General features: G+C 36.3%; 1 protein-coding gene across 1 annotated transcript; it reads left to right on the plus strand.

Moving 5' to 3' along the window:
- Positions 1-608: 608 nt before the first annotated feature.
- LOC100375969 (uncharacterized) lies at positions 609-10879 on the plus strand. Its single transcript, XM_085498795.1, has 9 exons — positions 609-823; positions 5582-5695; positions 5985-6131; positions 6245-6381; positions 6746-6845; positions 7544-7644; positions 8003-8166; positions 9744-9884; positions 10355-10879. The coding sequence occupies exons 1-9, from the start codon at positions 698-700 to the stop codon at positions 10489-10491; spliced, it is 1167 nt and encodes a 388-aa protein (XP_085354921.1). The 5' UTR covers positions 609-697; the 3' UTR covers positions 10492-10879.
- The last annotated feature ends 9256 nt before the right edge of the window (positions 10880-20135 follow it).

The raw sequence follows: 20135 nt of genomic DNA on the forward strand, positions 1-20135 counted from the left end.
TCTAGCTTTGAATAGTTACTTAGAAAACGATTCTCAAATATTAGCTACTATATAGTATTTATACCGATCAAAACAGCATTTATTTATTTACTACATGTATGCGAGGAAGTACTAGTACTTGTCTGAATTGCCACATTTGTGGATGGGATGTGGTACGAGAAATGCTTTTGAAAAAACATTATCCTTATTTCAAGTTGACACCCAACAGATTCACAGTATATATAGAATAAGTAACTAATAACTAGTCTGGAGAACTAATTTGGTCAAGTAACTAGTAACTAATTTGGCTAAGCCAGCATAAATAATCATATCTATGCCTGTGAACAATTCGACTATGTTGCACTGAACTGTCGTAACAAGTTCCACAATGACTTACCATCAGCTATGGAGGTAAATGGGCTATAAATACGTCATTACATGTGATTATTTCATGATTAATGTACTGTACAATTTTTTTTTTTTTGTAATTTCCTCTGTCAAGTGATCGTGCTATAATAGTTGACTGTGTGTTCACGAGTTCCAGTCAGTACACGGGTGACAGCGTTGCTCATTTGTTTCATATATATTTATAACTGAGCTAGGGGGCTTACATCATGTGCGCTGTAAATGTGGAACTTTCCGCGTTGACCCACGACTGCTGATAATTCCTGCCTCAGACGTCAGCCGGCTATATAAAGCTCCACCGACAGCCACATACATGTCAGAACAACCAACTAAACGCCAAAAAATGTCAGATCCAACAGTCGCCAAGAGTTTCCTAAGGGACTGGGAAGCCCCAGAATTTGCGAAGAAGATGAAAAATGTTCCGAAGCACAGAATGGAGGTAAGCTTGTAACAGCACACACGTGTATCTGTTGCCGGCTTTTATGGAATTCTACTTTCATTTTATTGGTAACCGTGCATTCAGTAACGTGTTACTGGTTCATATCGTGTCGTAACACACAGTCAATGTTAGCCCGATACGCGAAATGACAGTCGAAATTTCCAAAAGTCGTGGTTACAATCGAAGCCAGGGCCGGTAAAGTTGCCCGTCGCTGACTGTAATGTATGGTGTTCGTTCAACAGTGGCCGGCTCAGTTTCGCCTATTTTACATTTAATCAATTGTCGTATATAAAAGGTACAAAATGTCGGGTTGACTTTTCGAAAAGGTCCAAATCATTCCAAACGCAAGATATCGCCCATTCCATCAAAGTTCAAGTTGCCGGTCTGTACCTGGGCAATATACACATTTGAATCGCCCCATTGCATCGACCTTTTATCAATATCATGGCCAAGAGTGAAATAATTTTGAACGAGGCAACACAACTATAGATGATGCATATCGTTCCCATGTGCGGTGAAAAGCTGTGCACTGGGAACAATCATTTATTGCAGGTTAAAAAGAACAATGATTGTTATGCATGTACTAGAATTATATTTGTAAATTGTGTAGGCCTACTCCCACCATGTGTTCAGCATATATTGTTGCACATTGCACCATGTCCTATGATTGGCTGTCATTGCATAGCAGGGAAGGTCTAGTGGTCATTTGAATAACAATGACCTCAAATGTGGTGAAGCCCCATAAGTGAGTAGTAAAAGGTAATGAATTCTGTACCAGTTTCTGGGCACGTGCCAATCAAACACAAATCTGGTAACCTGAGGAGTTTACTTGATAGGTTACTATTTACTGTAGAATACTTTATTTTCACTTGGAATTTATTTTCGCTATTTTCGCTGAAGGGATGATTCCGTGAAAATAAAATCCAGCGAATATACTTTTTTTTCCTATATTTCACATTAAACTCATCAGAAATCAGTGAAAATAAATTCCATACAAAACGCCTAAAAAGCCTTTTCAGCGAAAATTAATTCCAGCGAAAATAAAGTATTCCACAGTAACATGTTGGTATAGTATCTGTTGGACACTGTTTGACCTTGAGAACTAAACTTGTGGGCAAAGTCTGTCAAGGTATCTTATTATCAATACCATCAGGTCGTTACTTCAAGGGGCAATAAAACAAGTCTGCCACTTAAAATGAACTGAATCATAAATGCGCATGTGGTCAACTAAGTTGAGGTCAGTATGACCTATCATGCCCTGACCTGAGCTTGACCTCAATATATAGGTCACATTTGAGTCTTAAATTATCAATTAAAAAAATTGTTTGTAAGAATTCATATATCACTCAAAATCCCCCATTTAAAGATGCCTTGGTTGTCTTTTCCATATTTTTGCTGTGGCTACTACTGTATAACATATGAAACATACATATTCAGTGTTCTCCACAATCCAAAATAGCTGGTGGGCGGCCTAATTAGCATAAATTTGCATATTAATTTGCATGTCATTTACATACATCTTTCTAGCATTTATGTCATGAAATGCAATACACACTAAGTTATTTACTATTCTCTTTTTAATTTAATTGAAACATGTTACAATTTTTTGAAATACGAACAGATTGGTCACTATTAATATTTACGAAATGCAAAAAGTTTGAAATCGGTGATTTATACGTTCGCAAATTATTCTGCATTCAAGAAATGCAATTCGAGTAACCACAAGAGCAAGTACGAGTTATAATGTAGAAAATATACGAGGTGATTTGTTCCCGACGCCAAAACAGACGATTTGTAAAAATAAAACTCATAACATTTTTTATTTGTGGCATCAGTACTCACCCGTGCCAACGGACGGTAAGATGCATTTACGCATGTACGGTCACGATACGTTGCGTTTTCACACGTTGTTTTGGGATTCAAGAAAAATGCTAGCAATCGGCAAAATAAAAGAATCTGCTATGTTCTCGAAAGATTAGACATAAAAAATGGATAAATGAAAAAAGTACGTGGAAAAGATAACTAAAATATTATTCAATTACAAATACTCGCGGTAAACTAATCCGGCAGCCTTGTTTGATTATTACCGCTTTCCAAATTCAGTACACGAACACCCAGAATGCGCTGCTCCTCTATGCAACTTAGATACTAAATCGTTACAGCGCCAACACCGGTGGGTGGCCGACGGTCGTTGAATGGGGTAGGTCAAAAGGTCACCAGTTTGCTTTCTCCATGCTGTTTTCACGATGAAAATCGAGCGAACGTTGTAAATACGGCTAGAATTTAAATTTTTGTTCGAGTTTACGTGCAATATGCTAATATATTTGTTTATTTTCTGTGCATATACATTTCGTTCGTATTTAATTCTTTCTTTCGTGATTGGAAGACGATTATTAAAAATACAGCTGTAAATTGAAACCACTGTAGTTGCGTATCGTGAGCAATAAGTGGCAACAATGTCGGGCGACGATGAATTCAGGCGATTGACACATTGCCATGAATACACTTGATAACTGCTTGCAGACTTCCTGTGGTCATTGTTTATGTTTGGACTCTTGAAACAATAGCAAAATAAAGGGTTGGGCAACTACTCTTTTGTTTAGGCTTGGGAAGAACAATGCAAGCTTTTTACAAATAATTTCAGCTGGATGTACGTTGGTGGGCGGGTGTTGAGTTACTAGGCGGCCGTAAAACTTGATGGGCGGGCCGCCCACCTAAAACCCCTTGTGGAGAACACTGATATTGAATAATTAGATGAAATGTACAATGCAGCATTGTTAAAATACAAATTCAGTTGATTGATTTCGACATGTTCTGTATTGAAATGAAACAAGCGGACTGTTTAAAGTTGTTTTTATAGTTGTTTTGTTGTTACAAAAAGCACTTTGTTGAAATTCAGCAAGATTTTTTTCAATGGTCAAAATATGGCAAATACAGTATTGGAATAGATTGGTGATAGTAAACATTTTGAAATTGAAGTTGTTTCAGCCTAGAATCCGAGATGGTCCTTTTGTTTGCCCATGTAATGGCTTATACTATTGCACTTACACTAAGTTTATTAGTCCCCGTTCGGACGCAGTCCGAAAACGGGGACTTATGTTTTGCCCTGTGTGCGTCCGTGCGTCCGTGATCACCTGTATCTCGAACATGCATGGACCGATTAAGTTCAAACTTCACTCATACATCACACCTTATATGGGACATATGCACATGCATTTTTTTCATGATCCGATTAACGATAGCCGAATAGCGGCCATTTTAAGGCCGAAAATGCATCAAAATCGCACATTTTCACCATTCCGGACCCGGATCTCAGTTATGCATGGACGGATTTTGTTCAAATTTGGTACATACATTAAACATAATAGGACCTTGATGCACGTCATTTTTTTTTTTGGATCTGGTTCGAAATGGCCGACTGGCGGCCATTTTGTTTTAAAGAATTCAGTTCTGGATCCGTATCTGAGACATGCTTGGATTGATCGAGTTCAAACTTCACACACACAAGGTACATCATGTCACAAATATGTATGTGCATTTGTTTCATGATCTCATTAACGATAGCCAAATGGCGGCCGCTTTAAGGCCGAAAATGCATTGAAATCGCACATTTTCACCATTCCGGACCTGGATCTCAGTTATGCATGGACGGATTTCATTCAAATTTGGTACATACATTAAACATAATAGGACCTTGATGCACGTCATTTTTTTTTTCGGATCAAGTTCGAAATAGCCGACTGGCGGCCATTTTGTTTTAAAGAATTCAGTTCTGGATCCGTATCCGAGACATGTCTGGATTGATCAAGTTCAAACTTCACACACACAAGGTACATCATGTCACAAATATGTATGTGCATTTGTTTCATGATCTCATTATCGATAGCCGAATAGCGGCCATTTTAAGGCCGAAAATGCATCAAAATCGCACATTTTCACCATTCCGGACCCGGATCTCAGTTATGCATGGACGGATTTTGTTCAAATTTGGTACATACATTAAACATAATAGGACCTTGATGCACGTCATTTTTTTTTTTGGGATCGGGTTTGAAATGGCCGACTGGCGGCCATTTTGTTTTAAAGAATTCAGTTCTGGATCCGTATCTGAGACATGCTTGGATTGATCGAGTTCAAACTTCACACACACAAGGTACATCATGTCACAAATATGTATGTGCATTTGTTCCATGATCTCATTAACGATAGCCAAATGGCGGCCGCTTTAAGGCCGAAAATGCATTGAAATCGCACATTTTCACCATTCCGGACCCGGATCTCAGTTATGCATGGACGGATTTCATTCAAATTTGGTTACATACATTAAACATAATAGGACCTTGATGCACGTCATTTTTTTTTCGGATCAAGTTCGAAATAGCCGACTGGCGGCCATTTTGTTAAAGAATTCAGTTCTTGATCCGTATCCAAGACATGTCTGGATTGATCAAGTTCAAACTTCACACACACATGGTACATCATGTCACAAATAGATATGTGCATTTGTTTCATGATCTGCTTAACAATAGCGGAATGATGGCCATTTTAAGGCCGAAAATGCATCAAAATCACATATTTTCACAATTCCAGAACCGGATCTCAGTCATGCATGGATGGATTTTGTTCAGATTTAGCACAATGCGTTGTACATATGCAGGTGCATTTCGGTCATGATCTGCTTTGAATGTATATGTCACTCAAATATGAACGGAACGGGGACGTGTCATTGACAATGACTTGTCTTTTTTATATCAACAGTTGGCCAATATGAATACACCCATACACAGATGGTTTATTGATGAAGTTCCATCCGATTTTGAATTGTACATAAAACGAGACGATATGACTGGAAGCACCCTAACTGGCAACAAGGTAACGCAATACATGCATACTTGTATTAATATGACAATCTGTATTATATACATTTGTCAAATCAGTCTGTTATTCGTGAATATTGATTTGGGGGGAGGTCACCAAACTACCATACTCTCCTCCAGCGATTGACAAATCAAACAAGGAATGAAGTCGTAATTGACACAAATTTGACTCTAAAAAATCGCCAACCACTGTATGTTTGAGGACACACTGCTCATTTTCTCACTATCACTTGTATTAGTGAAATGATAGTAGTATTAGCAGTTGATATTCTTGTTTCTTTCAGATTCGTAACTTGGAGTTTCTGTTGGCTGATGCCGTAGTGAAAGGCCACAAGTCAGTCGTTACATGTGGGGCTTTCACGTCAAATCATTGTCGTACCACTGCGGTAGCAAGTGCACAGTTGGGCTTAGATGCACACATTTGTATACGGGTAATTTAAAATTATTATTTTTCTTATTTTTAAATTTAGATGTTAATCCATTTGCATATTAAAATGATTCATTTGCATGCCTTGATAAAATGTGTTACTGTGTTTTTTGACAGGGCGGTGGTGAAAAAGTCCCGATGCGTGGAAATTTGATGCTGAGTCGGTTTTCTGGCGCTACGTTGTACAGGCTTCCAGACTCGATCTCAGATTCAGGCTTTTTTGATAAAATGGTGGAACTTTCCAAGAAGTTAGGGTAAGTTACTTAATTAAAACATTAATACATTTCTAGGACTTTATTTGCTCTTAGAAGCACATACAAACTAAAAATTGCATTTACTATATTACTAGATCATTAAAATATGCATTTTGATCATAGATGAATCCCAGTCATTTACTTATTTGCACTTACACTACTATAAAATTGCAAATATAGTATTTTTCAGAAATTCTTAGAAAACTGTGATCTTGCTGCCATTTTGGATGTAAAGTAGACTTGATGTGACAGCCAATATTTTCTAGGCAGGCTTGTTGTTAAAGTATTTAGTTTGTCTTGCGTTGAACATACTAATGAAATGTACGACAGACTGAAATGTAATTGTGAGTTAAACTCTCAACAGGACGATTACCGGCGATGAACCATACGTTATTCCAGTTGGTGGTTCCAGTTACCCTGGCCTCTTTGGTTATGTGAATTGTTTTGCAGAAATGATGCAACAGGTATGTTGTTTCGTCTCTATGCTGTTACTTATCAACGGTGTTATTGCAGTTGGACATGCGTCACTCATGGCTAAGACATGGTTGCATTGGAATGTTATATTTGAATCAAAGAAATCTTAGAGTACAAATAAGGAAGACTGTATTTACTAGTTTCATTAAACTTTGATGAGTAGATGGTACCTCAAAGTTATCTATGGAGCACCTATAAATGATTAATTTATGCAAATTAGGTTAAATTTTTGTGCTTACCCATGTACCAAGTTTCATTAAATCTGATAAGTGGAGATATTAATGGAAAAGTTAAATATTGGCTAATATTCAAATTGGGTAATTAAAATGCACAGGATTTCAACCAAAAACTAATCAGGTCTGAGCATAATCCCAGAGCATCTATGTACAAAGTTTCATTAAAATCTGATGACTGGTTCTTCAGATATCAGTGGAATAGGTGTGCGCACACATGTGCATATATGTGCACACACTAGCCACAGATTTCCATTGTTGAGAGATAATATTCACTAGTTTGGCAAATGCGATCAGATTACAAATAATTTATGTGTACAGACACTGTCTAAATAAGTTTGAACAAAAGCTACTAGTATCCTATGATGCATGTATATATGCACAGATGGAACTCAAACAGCGTGCTCAATTTGTGTGGTGTCTTAGTAACAGTTGACATTTCTTCCTACTTCCAGGGCGTATTAGAAAAATATACAGATATTGTCATAACATGTGGCACGGCCGTAACAACTGGAGCTATCGCCATCTCAAATTATCTCACAGGGTCAAAGTTAAGGTGAGCAATCCAGCAGTCTTAGCATCAATAAAATCCATTTCCAGACAAGTTTTTTTTTCATTTCCATGCATAGTCTGGTCCACATAATTTCAATAAGTGCATTACTTTTGGGAAAATTGGTCATAAATCGCATGACAATGTTTATTGGTATATTATGTAAAATCAACGACGCCATGAAATAACATTATTTTGTGTTACAGTGACGTATTTTGAGAAACTTGTCCTATCATTTTTAGAACGAAAGTCAATGTCCTCGAATTGCCTGGAAGTACAATTTATTGAAAAATGAATTAATTCTGAGTATTTGTATTCATGAGTCGGCTTCAACCTTTACTGTAATGTTTTCTTTCTTTTATAGGATTCATTCCTTCAGTATAAAACGACCATTGTCGTTCATATATGGCTATGTACAGGAATGCATTGATTTGGCTGGTCTTGATGGCGTCAAGGCGGAAGACCTTGTCTCTGCATGTGTGGATTACATCGGTGAAGGATATGGCAAGAATACAGAACAGGAGCTAGGTGAGATGTTTTATTCTTAAACCAATTGCCCCATTACTTTGGGCATGAAATTATTTAGCACAAGGAATTCCCAGTGGCTATCATATTGCAATACATTTAATAAGAAATGTAATTCAGTATTTACTAAACTTATGCACCGTTTAAAGTCCTAATATAAACCGCGGATTATATTACAATGTATCAATTTAAAAATTGGGATCAAAAGCTCAAGTTCAAGGTGCGGTTTCTATTACGTACATATTGCAATCACTAAATGGGCGTGGTCATTTTTTGTCCACAACACTTGCACAAAACAAACAATACACCGTACAATCTCTTGAATAGGCGTCGGGGAAGAGTGAAAGGCCTTATTTTGGTTCTAAAATAGGCGTTACGAAATGTTACAGTTAGTCAATCAAAAAAACTGTACACATGATTAAAAAAATACTCACTATATTTAATGTAATAATTTTTTTTTTAATTTAACGAAACGTACATTCTAACAGAAGTTTCAAGTAAAAACAAACACGAATGCACTGCTTAGTAGCAAAATGATCACAGAACGGTAGCGCAATCCGGCCATGCTGTGGTTCACAAGTGAATAACTTGTTTTCGAAGTGTTTAAATTGGCAATTATTCATTAGTGATTACAATAACGCATGAAAAATAAATCTGTTAAATTGTTATGAAATGCAAGTAGTTTCACCGTAAACGAATGATTTCAGTCACATGTAAACGGTCGATACGATACCGGCCATGTTTTTGAATGCACACGTGACGTTTTATTGACCGAATGGGTCATTTCACTAATTAACCAATCAAAATGCTGGATGGTGCCCACGTGTCTAAATTGCATAGCTCATTTAAATATGTTAATGAAAGTTCAGCGACCTCATAGTGAACACGGAAGAGATTTCCATGGGAAAACGACATGATTTTTTTTGTAAATCAAGAAATTATTTGTTTTCAAAAGATAAACTGAGCATTGAAGAAGAATTTAACACTTTTACGGTGATAAAAGCTCATTGTCGAAAACTTACGAAACAGACTTATTCAGAAAGAGGTTGCCGCCAGAACAAAAGAAGTTTCACTGCGTGTCTGACATCCTATCACCGCTGAACAATAAATAGGTGTGACTATTTTTAGGCACAATGTCGAAACAAATGAATAGGATGAGGAACAATGCTGTTTTGAACCAGCTGGTTGAAACAATGAAGTCAGTCAAGGTCTTGTTGAATTGGGGGTGCGGTTAGTAATAGGTACTTTTCAAGTTTTCAATTTTTGTTAAGAACTCCTCAACCCTGAAACCGGAATTGGGGGTGCGGGTACTATTACGTATGCGGTTTATATTAGGACTTTAACAGTAGCTTAGGTGGACCCCTCAGTTTGTCAGTGAACAAATCTTCAAATAATTTCTCGGATTGGTTCGATATATCAGCTGGCATACTGTAAACTTTTGGAAATTTGTAATTATAATTGGACCGCTTTATTGAAATTTATCCTGTCAAATGAAATTTTTTATCTATTTAAAATGACAGGTGGCTGGCTAAAAGCCAGTGGTAAGCCAAACTGACGCTTGTTATTTCTCACCAATTCAGATTTTATTCGTAATGCTGCCGATACTACTGGAATTGTGTTAGATCCAGTCTACACCGGAAAAGCTGCTCGTGGTGCAGTTGAAGAAATGAAGAACAATCCAGGACGTTTCAAGGGAAAGAAAGTTCTCTTCCTTCACTCTGGTAAGTTTTCTCAGTTTGTGTTTTTCGGCCTTTGTGACTCGGATCTCACTTCATTCCTTATAAATGTAATCTGTCAAGGTTTAATTACAAATGGAAATCAATAATTTGCACTTCATTCAAAACTTTGCTTTTGAAAAAAAAAACATTGCCATTATTGTATACATACTCTTCCATCAATGAAGTGTCTATAGTTAAAATACTAAAAATTTATAACTGTAATTTAAAGAAATATAAAACTTTAAAATAAGTGATCATGAACCTACATCTTGCAGTAATGGCTGTGATTTTGTACGCACAAGGATGACCAAATCTTGCCATATATTACGTAGGAAAAGTGACCAGACACCAGGCTAATATCTGAATGTGAAAACTAAAGGCCAAGAAGTCACTGTTTGTTTGAAATCAGTCGGGTGATGGGACCAAAAAAAACATGTGATGCATTAAGTCTAAATAATATGTTCCTCTTCCAGGCGGCGTGTTTTCTATTTACACTGATCAACGATTTGATGGAGTTATGACCAAAGAAGGATCTGCTGCCAATAAAGTACACTACTGGTTGGACCTTGAATCTGAACCACCTGTGGGTGTCACTGCAAAAGAACAGTAACAAAATCACCATGCTAAGGATCTGTACAAGAACCTAATTAATCGCATCTAAACATAATCAACATGACTAACGAGAAAATGCAATTAAACATTAATTGCTAAGTATATATATATACCATTTTCATTAGTCTAAGTGAATGACAGTAGAGTGATGAACAGCTAATAAAACTACTTTTCAATTGTTTTTAGTGTTGCCTGTAGAATATAACGATGGGAACAACGCAAGATGTCTCAATTTAGTCAACTGTCGCTTTGGGGGTGGGGTGATAGTGTATCACTGTTTTGGTATGTTTAGGGAGGGGGGGAAATAGAAGTGTCTACTTTACATCATCTCATTCTGTTGTTGAATAACTTATTTTGGTCGATGTTGTACTGCACAATTGCTCAAATTCTTGATTTTTATTCCCCAAAGTTATTTTCTGTACCTAAATTTGATCCATGTCAATGCAAGTATTAGATACAGCTTGGGGATGTGTTACAACAGTGTTTTAGCTTCTCAAGCTTTTGTCATGGCATTGCAGACTTAGTTCATAGAAATTGCTTGAGCTGTATAAATACACGCGCAAGAACCTTTTGCTCAATCCCTTTTCTCAGGTTTCACTCGTCAGTTTACTTGCAAGGCTGAAGCGATCTGGTTTGGCATATATATTTGCAAACAGTACCGGTATTCAAGTGATATTTGCCTATATCATCTCCCGCACTAATAAATGGATTAGTCATGCAAACTTCAATTCGTTATTCATAACGAGATAAACTGATAATAAATAAATCTTTAAACCATAGTGTTCTGTATTTCAACTGAAAAAGGCTATGATTTTGACATTGGCAGCTGTGATGTGAATAGTCAGTTTACATTTGTTGGTTGTATGTTGCCCCATTTCTGTTTTTTTTTTTTTCACCATTGTATCAATGTCTACATTTTCTTCATTCCAGACTATTCTGTATTGTCCATACAGTAATAAATGAAACTGCTTATACTAGTAGTAAGAAAAACTTTCATTTGTGTTCGTTATTGCTGGTTTGTGTGGACAGTGCTTCAATGTATGTAATTGCAGAGTTGGTGTGTTTGCGGCTGTTCTGTGCTCAGCGTCTTTCAGTTTATTTCTATCCTGTATACAAGGCTCTGAAAGTTAACTTGTGTTAAGGTACAGGAGAACAATTGCTTACCATAAATTTGGTGTAACTAAGGTTGTGTGTTTTGCCTAACCTCTTTGGTATAGATGGAAAATGGAACAAAGAAAGTAGTGAATACATGCTGTTTATAACCAAATACTTTCTTAGTGAAAACTTGTCTATCAAATACACTTGGAGCAATGGGTATGAGGAAGTGGTATATTTTCACTGTACAGCTTCATATTCCGCAACTTGACTGGTGAATTTACACTGCCACGTGGCATCAAATGCAGTAAATATGGATTTGAAGGAATTAACCAATTGAATCTTTGCTAATGCATAGAGGTCTATGGTTAATGTGAAGAGTGGTTTAAGCATGTTGACTGCAAACATTGTGTGTGGTTATCGTATTCACTCGGCAGTTGCAAATTTCATGTTACACATGCATACCCCTCCCCCGTGTTAGTGTTCTCAGCAAGTGCCTTGCCACTGTGGGAAGATGCGCTCCTCATCGCATGAGCACGTTCCCACAGTGTCCGGTTAACGCACGAGTCGAATCTCAGACATAAACAAATAACATATATTATAATACGTAATGACATGTGACACTTATTTCAGTATTGGTGGGTACTCAAAACCTGGATCAGCCCCTGCCACTGATCTACTTTTTTTTTCAAAAAAGAACTAATCTAACTTGTCTAAGATGTCTACCTAGTCTAACACTGGGGGTACTCTGAAAAAAGGTGAATGTGCTTCATAACCCATGTCAAAAAGATCTATAGTTTTTTTGGAAAATTGTCTGAAAAAGTGTATTTATTTTTGCATTTTGGCTGTAAGTTGAAAAGTGTATCATTTTCCCAGGGATCAGTTACAAGGTGTGTAGGGTGTACATTAACGGTTTACGATTTCTATGTCAAATTAAGGTAGGAACCTACTCATTATTGAAATACATGTATATACAAGATTAATCAATTTTAAAATAGATTCTACCCCTTGCCAATAAAATGATGTTGACTTTCAACAAAGTTCACGGTCACATGGGGTGTATAAATTGTATCGATATTGTACTTACGTCCCAGTGGCCAAGGGTGGATACAGGAATTTTATTGGGGGGGGGGGGTCCCAAAACTAAAAAAAAAATCGCCAGACTAAGTTAATGACTTTTATATTATACAAAAACAAATTGAATAATTTTTTCAACGGGGGTACCCCCCGGACCCCAAGAACCCGCCAATCCCACCGGTCGCCCCCACGAAAAATAAGGTGAAACACTTATCTATATTTGTAAGAGAAATATACCTGAGTGTACCATCAAAATTTGCTCCCAAAAAAACAGGAAACAGCGTTTCAGAGGGTCTAGATTTCAAAAATTTTCCGCGGGGAGCATGCCCCCCGGACTTCCCAAGAAAGGTCGCGCCTTTGGCGCTCGATTTGTTGACATTCACATAAAATCTTCGCCCCCACAGTCAAAAAAACCTGCCGCCGCCTCTGAGTCCCCATTCGAATGCAGTCCGAAAACGAGGATTTAGGCCTAGAAGTAATGTTGCTGGTAAGTATGCGCATCACGAAAAAAAGTGCGGGCAGTTTATATATCCGTTTATTTTTACTGATTTCCCCATTGCACAGCTCCCTCTACCGTGAATTGGTTAAACCTGTAATATTTATGTTCCGTCGAATATTTTCAGGCCCGTAGCCAGCACTTTTGAATAGGGGGTTCGAAAACAACAATAATATATTTGGTGTGAAACGTCATTCTTTTAATTTTTAAAAGGTAACAGAGCGAATTCTTTGGTATCTTAGAGGTCTGTTAAAGAAATTTGTTATGCTTGGCTTACTTTGTGTTACGTTGTTAAGTTATTTCACATAACATTTTTGAACTACTAGTATTTCACCGTTCTTAGAGAGGGGGTTCCTGAACCACTACCCCCTTCCACCCCACCCACAGACAAACACACGCACACCATAGATTCATTGCGGTAAATTGTTATACACAAAAACGAGATTGTACGTATCTTAGCATTATTGTTTATGCATTTTAAGGTTTTTCGATTTTCGCAGGTGTTAGCGCACATAGCCGTGATACTGTTTCGTGACTGTCAGTATTATTTGCATAATTGCATAGTGTTATTGGCAAAATATCAGCCCTTAGATCATTATATAATAGACATATAAAAACAATGTGAGTTTCGTTTTCTACCACTCTGAATTCAAACGTATTATCATGATTTATATTTCAGTCAGTTTGACAGTGGTTGCCATGACATATACTGATAAAGGTTAATGACAAGACCAGATGGCGAGCTGGTCGAAATCAACCAAAAACATCTTATGACTCTGCAGTTTTTAAGATACAAGACAGTAGCTGTAATTCTAAACCAATGTTGTTTGCGATTTTAACTAAGGTAGTATCTTTGTGGAATGTTAGTGCGAGACTATTACCCCATCAATATTAGTTAGCGTTGACAATGTATAGAAATGTTTTCTCTAGACAGCTTGACGAGTAATTAATTGATTATGATGTGTAAAACTTTCATGTGATTGGTTGTTTGTTGGAAGGCAAGGCCTTGGAGTCTCTTATACTGATTGTAATTGGTTAAGGGGTGACAAGTAATAAAGATGGATTTAATGCTGTCTCGGGTGAAAACCAGGGACTTGGCAGAGAATCGTTTGGGAACATGAAAAAAAAAAAAAAAAAATTGACTGTAAAGTTAAAGTGACTTTCCCGATCCCGTACCTCAAGGGGACGAGATAGAGAGACGAGACGAGTTTCCCCCTGACAAGTGTGGAGAACCCGAGAGAAGAGATTTTACCCCTGATAGTATTATTACAAAAACTACAAATTCTTTGATATATCGGCATTTTCATGTGTCTGCCTAAATCAATATTAAGTTTATTGCCAAAACAGCGAAAACTCGCCAGTATATATTTTAGCCTATAATTGCTTGCCAATCAATTTAAGTATCTCCCAGGTTCTAATATACTACTTTGTTTTTTCCGTAAGTACACAGCCTGGATGATTGTGAAATTGAGGCATGCCATTCCTACTGACAACAATATTCATTGAGTAAATATCTCTAAGAAATTTGCAGTATCCCCAACTTGTTATTTAAATCAGACAACGTTGAAACCAGATTTGAACAGGAGAGTTTTGTATGTGGGTTGTCCAAGTAAGTCTTCCGGTCTACTGTAATCGTTTAAACATTATATGACATGTTTTCTGGTACCGGCTATTTTTTACTTAAAATAATTTCAACCATCATGATATACAACGCTTGAAATAAACAAAGAATAATGGCAGCCTTCAACATTCACCCAACATTCGTAGAACTATCAGTTCGTACCCTCAGGCTCTCGATGATTCGTATCCCTATATCTCGCTACCATGATGATCAAACAAATTAAATGCTCTATCCAATGGCATACCACCAATTTTGGTTCACTGCAAATCTGTTTTTTTTTTCATCATCTTTTTCATCATATGTTACCGAAAAAAATTATAAGATATTGGGATATATGCTTGCCATAAAAAAATAGTAATATGTTTTAAAACAGACAAAACATTCTAGCTTCACTGTATTTTATTGAGCGATTACGGTGGCCCCTTATTGTTATTTCATTTTCTTTTAACATAATTTTGTTTACATGATATGTCAATTATGTAAAAATAAAACTGACAATAGTTTGTGTAGCACACTACTCTGATAACAGACTTTGGCATATCACACAATACATTACATAAGTTATCCTCATTGGATGTAACTTTGCGAACGTATCCACAACACGATAAATATCGATTTGTTGATGAGTGTGGAGCAAAGCTAGAGCTTGCCCCATATATGTATTCAATCTTCTCAATGTGGAGAAATTGGGCTCACACTCGCAGCTTGTCACGGAAATGGTCACAAATATTATTCATAAAAAATGTTTGAAAAGTATAATTCATAGCATACTTTCAGTGCTGAAGCAGCACAGTGGAGTAAATTGTTGGTTCTTAGACCTATACAACCCGTGATCGAACTATTTTGCTGATTATAAATCTTCGGTATTTTTTTTCAATGATCTTTTCAACCCGTAGCTGTACACTATATTCCAATAACACAGGCTACACGCACTAATACAATAAGTTGACTACATTTGGCTGATTTATAACAGCTTGCCCATTTATAACAACTTTTTTTGGATTGACTACTGTTTAGCCTCCCAACTCAGCAACAGCCAATCAAAGCCGGTATAACTTCACGATTGAAGCTCGTTGCCATCAAAATGCTTATTACTATGCAATTTCGACCGAGTCTGATGTTGGTCAAGTGATTTAAACGATGATAATTATTTTAATTATTACTGTTTGTTTTAATATGTACTAATTTACGACCATAATTATAATCACTTCCAAAATTTAGGGGGTTCGACTGAACCCCCCGAACTCCCCCAAACTACGGGCCTGATTTTAATGCCCTATTATTGAAAAATAATTTGAACAGAAACATTTATTTACGTGCGATGCCATATAAATAAGACCTCTTGGTATATATATGCACGTTCTTCCTTTTCACTACCCAATTGGCTGAATGGCAGTCTTTTTTGTACTAAAAATATCAGTAACCGGCTTTGGGTCGTATTAGGGCGGATTACTTGAAACATGGAAACCCACTTGGTCTATGTAATGCAAATATTTCGTTTCATGGTACCGATGTCGTTATTCGTTATCGTGCTAAAGTCGTCTCTGTGATAGTTTGTGGTATCAATGTCAATGTCGATCACAATGTCGTTATAGTTTAATGTACATGTAATAACTTTCTGAGTAATTAAATTGTAGTGGTGAGAGTTCATACGAATGTGTCGACGTCGACGTATTCAAATAATTATAACAATAAATTTACTTCTTATTTTAGATCAAGACCCCGTAGTAACAGGCGACAATGAACAGATTGCAAATCGTGTTATTGTTTATTCCGTGCAATTTTCATCACTTTAAGTATTTTGTAAAACAAAACAATCATGATTAGAGCCTCGATTTACTGAGCGGTTCGGTGGTCGTCGCGCAGCGCGGGTTTGAATTTCGAATTGCATATAAATTAATCTGTATACTAAATAGGTCAGCTCCACGACAGTCCTGGACCTCAGACAACTGTAGCTCAGGGCTCGTATGCGTTCAGATATAGTACGCCATCAACGGCAGTAATATGCACATGTTTACCTGTAATATATTATATTATATGCTATCATACTGAGGGCTGCAACCCGTAGTCCTAAATATATGGAAGACCACTAGTTTGATCAAATGTTTCTTTGTATAAAGGCAAAGATGAATTCTCGTTAGTATTTTCTAGTTTATACCGTAACGTTTTCGCATTTCTCAGAACATACGTACACATTGACATGGGTATTGTTATGAGGTATAACCCACATATAAGAAGTCTTCTTGGCCGTCGCACTGAGATGTTTACATTTTTGCCAACCAGCATGCAAATGTCACGGTGTGATCACAAATTTCGCTCCCTGATCAACACAGGCTCATGATCTGTTGCGAAAACATTGCCCATAATTGTTATTAACAGGAACACGTACCGTACATATATATGTTCCCAGCGCTTAATAAAAATAAAAAAATGCCAATATTAAAAAAAAAACACACTTGATTGTCGTGATTTAGTATCTCATTCACATAATATATACAGTATTGTGTGACTGACACGTGTTTAGAGTGCGATAATCCAATAATTCAGTACTCAACATACAACACCCAGCTACTAGAACACGTACCGTACATATATATGTTCCCAGCACTTAATAAAAATAAAAAAATGCCAATATTAAAAAAAAACACTTGATTGTCGTGATTTAGTATCTCATTCACATAATATATACAGTATTGTGTGACTGACACGTGTTTAGAGTGCGATAATCCAATAATTCAGTACTCAACATACAACAACCAGCTACTAGAATACGTACCGTACATATATATGTTCCCAGCGCTTAATAAAAATAAAAATATGCCAATATTAAAAAAAAAAACACTTGATTGTCGTGATTTAGTATCTCATTCACATAATATATACAGTATTGTGTGACTGACACGTGTTTAGAGTGCGATAATCCAATAATTCAGTACTCAACATACAACACCCAGCTACTAGAACACGTACCGTACATATATATGTTCCCAGCACTTAATAAAAAAAAATGCCAATATTAAAAAAAAAACTTGATTGTCGTGATTTAGTATCTCATTCACATAATATATACAGTATTGTGTGACTGACACGTGTTTAGAGTGCGATAATCCAATAATTCAGTACTCAACATACAACACCCAGCTACTAGAACACGTACCGTACATATATATGTTCCCAGCACTTAATAAAAATAAAAAAATGCCAATATTAAAAAAAAACTTGATTGTCGTGATTTAGTATCTCATTCACATAATATATACAGTATTGTGTGACTGACACGTGTTTAGAGTGCGATAATCCAATAATTCAGTACTCAACATACAACACCCAGCTACTAGAACACGTACCGTACATATATATGTTCCCAGCACTTAATAAAAATAAAAAATGCCAATATTAAAAAAAAAACTTGATTGTCGTGATTTAGTATCTCATTCACATAATATATACAGTATTGTGTGACTGACACGTGTTTAGAGTGCGATAATCCAATAATTCAGTACTCAACATACAACAACCAGCTACTAGAACACGTACCGTACATATATATGTTCCCAGCACTTAATAAAAATAAAAAAATGCCAATATTAAAAAAACAAAAAAAGACTTGATTGTCGTGATTTAGTATCTCATTCACATAATATATACAGTATTGTGTGACTGACACGTGTTTAGAGTGCGATAATCCAATAATTCAGTACTCAACATACAACACCCAGCTACTAGAACACGTACCGTACATATATATGTTCCCAGCACTTAATAAAAATAAAAAAAATGCCAATATTAAAAAAAAACAAAACACTTGATTGTCGTGATTTAGTATCTCATTCACATAATATATACAGTATTGTGTGACTGGCACGTGTTTAGAGTGCGATAATCCAATAATTCAGTACTCAACATACAACACCCAGCTACTAGAACACGTACCGTACATATATATGTTCCCAGCACTTAATAAAAATAAGAAATGCCAATATTAAAAAAAAAACTTGATTGTCGTGATTTAGTATCTCATTCACATAATATATACAGTATTGTGTGACTGACACGTGTTTAGAGTGCGATAATCCAATAATTCAGTACTCAACATACAACACCCAGCTACTAGAACACGTACCGTACATATATATGTTCCCAGCACTTAATAAAAATAAAAAAATGCCAATATTAAAAAAAAAACTTGATTGTCGTGATTTAGTATCTCATTCACATAATATATACAGTATTGTGTGACTGACACGTGTTTAGAGTGCGATAATCCAATAATTCAGTACTCAACATACAACACCCAGCTACTAGAACACGTACCGTACATATATATGTTCCCAGCACTTAATAAAAATAAAAAATGCCAATATTAAAAAAAAAACTTGATTGTCGTGATTTAGTATCTCATTCACATAATATATACAGTATTGTGTGACTGACACGTGTTTAGAGTGCGATAATCCAATAATTCAGTACTCAACATACAACACCCAGCTACTAGAACACGTACCGTACATATATATGTTCCCAGCACTTAATAAAAATAAAAAAATGCCAATATTAAAAAAAAAACTTGATTGTCGTGATTTAGTATCTCATTCACATAATATATACAGTATCGTGTGACTGACACGTGTTTAGAGTGCGATAATCCAATAATTCAGTACTCAACATACAACACCCAGCTACTAGAACACGTACCGTACATATATATGTTCCCAGCACTTAATAAAAATAAAAAAAATGCCAATATTAAAAAAAAAACTTGATTGTCGTGATATAGTATCTCATTCACATAATATATACAGTATTGTGTGACTGACACGTGTTTAGAGTGCGATAATCCAATAATTCAGTACTCACTGGGCAACATACAACACCCAGCTACTAGCACTAGCATCTAGGCAATGGAATAAACCTAATTTATTATAGTATATCACACAGCTACATTGAAGACAACATTTATATATATTGCACAAGCACAAATACCACCAGAAAAATCATTGACGTCACCAACCAATACACATATGTGTATTTGACTAATCGTGTTTTCTTCAAGTTTACATGTTAAGTGATATGTATCCAGAGAAAGGATAGGCATAAAGAACATTTGTACCAAACGTTCATTTTTTCATTGCATGATTATGGAAAATAATTGATATAGAACTGGCATAAAACAATATCTGAAATAAGCGAGTATATTGTGTTCAACTTGTCCTGGCCGCAATACCGTGACCTAACTGGCATCCTAACAATACCGTTGAGGGCGGCGTGAACACACTCAAACAAGGTTGACCTTAGACGTAAGTGTTTCGTGAAATACGCAAATCTTATCCGACGTGCCATCATAGGAGGCTGG

This window comes from Saccoglossus kowalevskii, chromosome 1, assembly GCF_978046115.1.
Source record: "Saccoglossus kowalevskii chromosome 1, keSacKowa6.1, whole genome shotgun sequence".
NCBI classification, from domain to species: Eukaryota; Metazoa; Hemichordata; class Enteropneusta; family Harrimaniidae; genus Saccoglossus; species Saccoglossus kowalevskii.

Coding starts and splice junctions, on each gene's coding strand:
- LOC100375969 (XM_085498795.1), top strand. CDS start 698: ATGTCAGAACAACCAACTAAACGCCAAAAAATGTCAGATCCAACAGTC. Junction 8,167..9,743: donor GAATACAGAACAGGAGCTAG/GTGAGATGTTTT, acceptor TCACCAATTCAG/ATTTTATTCGTAATGCTGCC. Junction 9,885..10,354: donor AGTTCTCTTCCTTCACTCTG/GTAAGTTTTCTC, acceptor TTCCTCTTCCAG/GCGGCGTGTTTTCTATTTAC.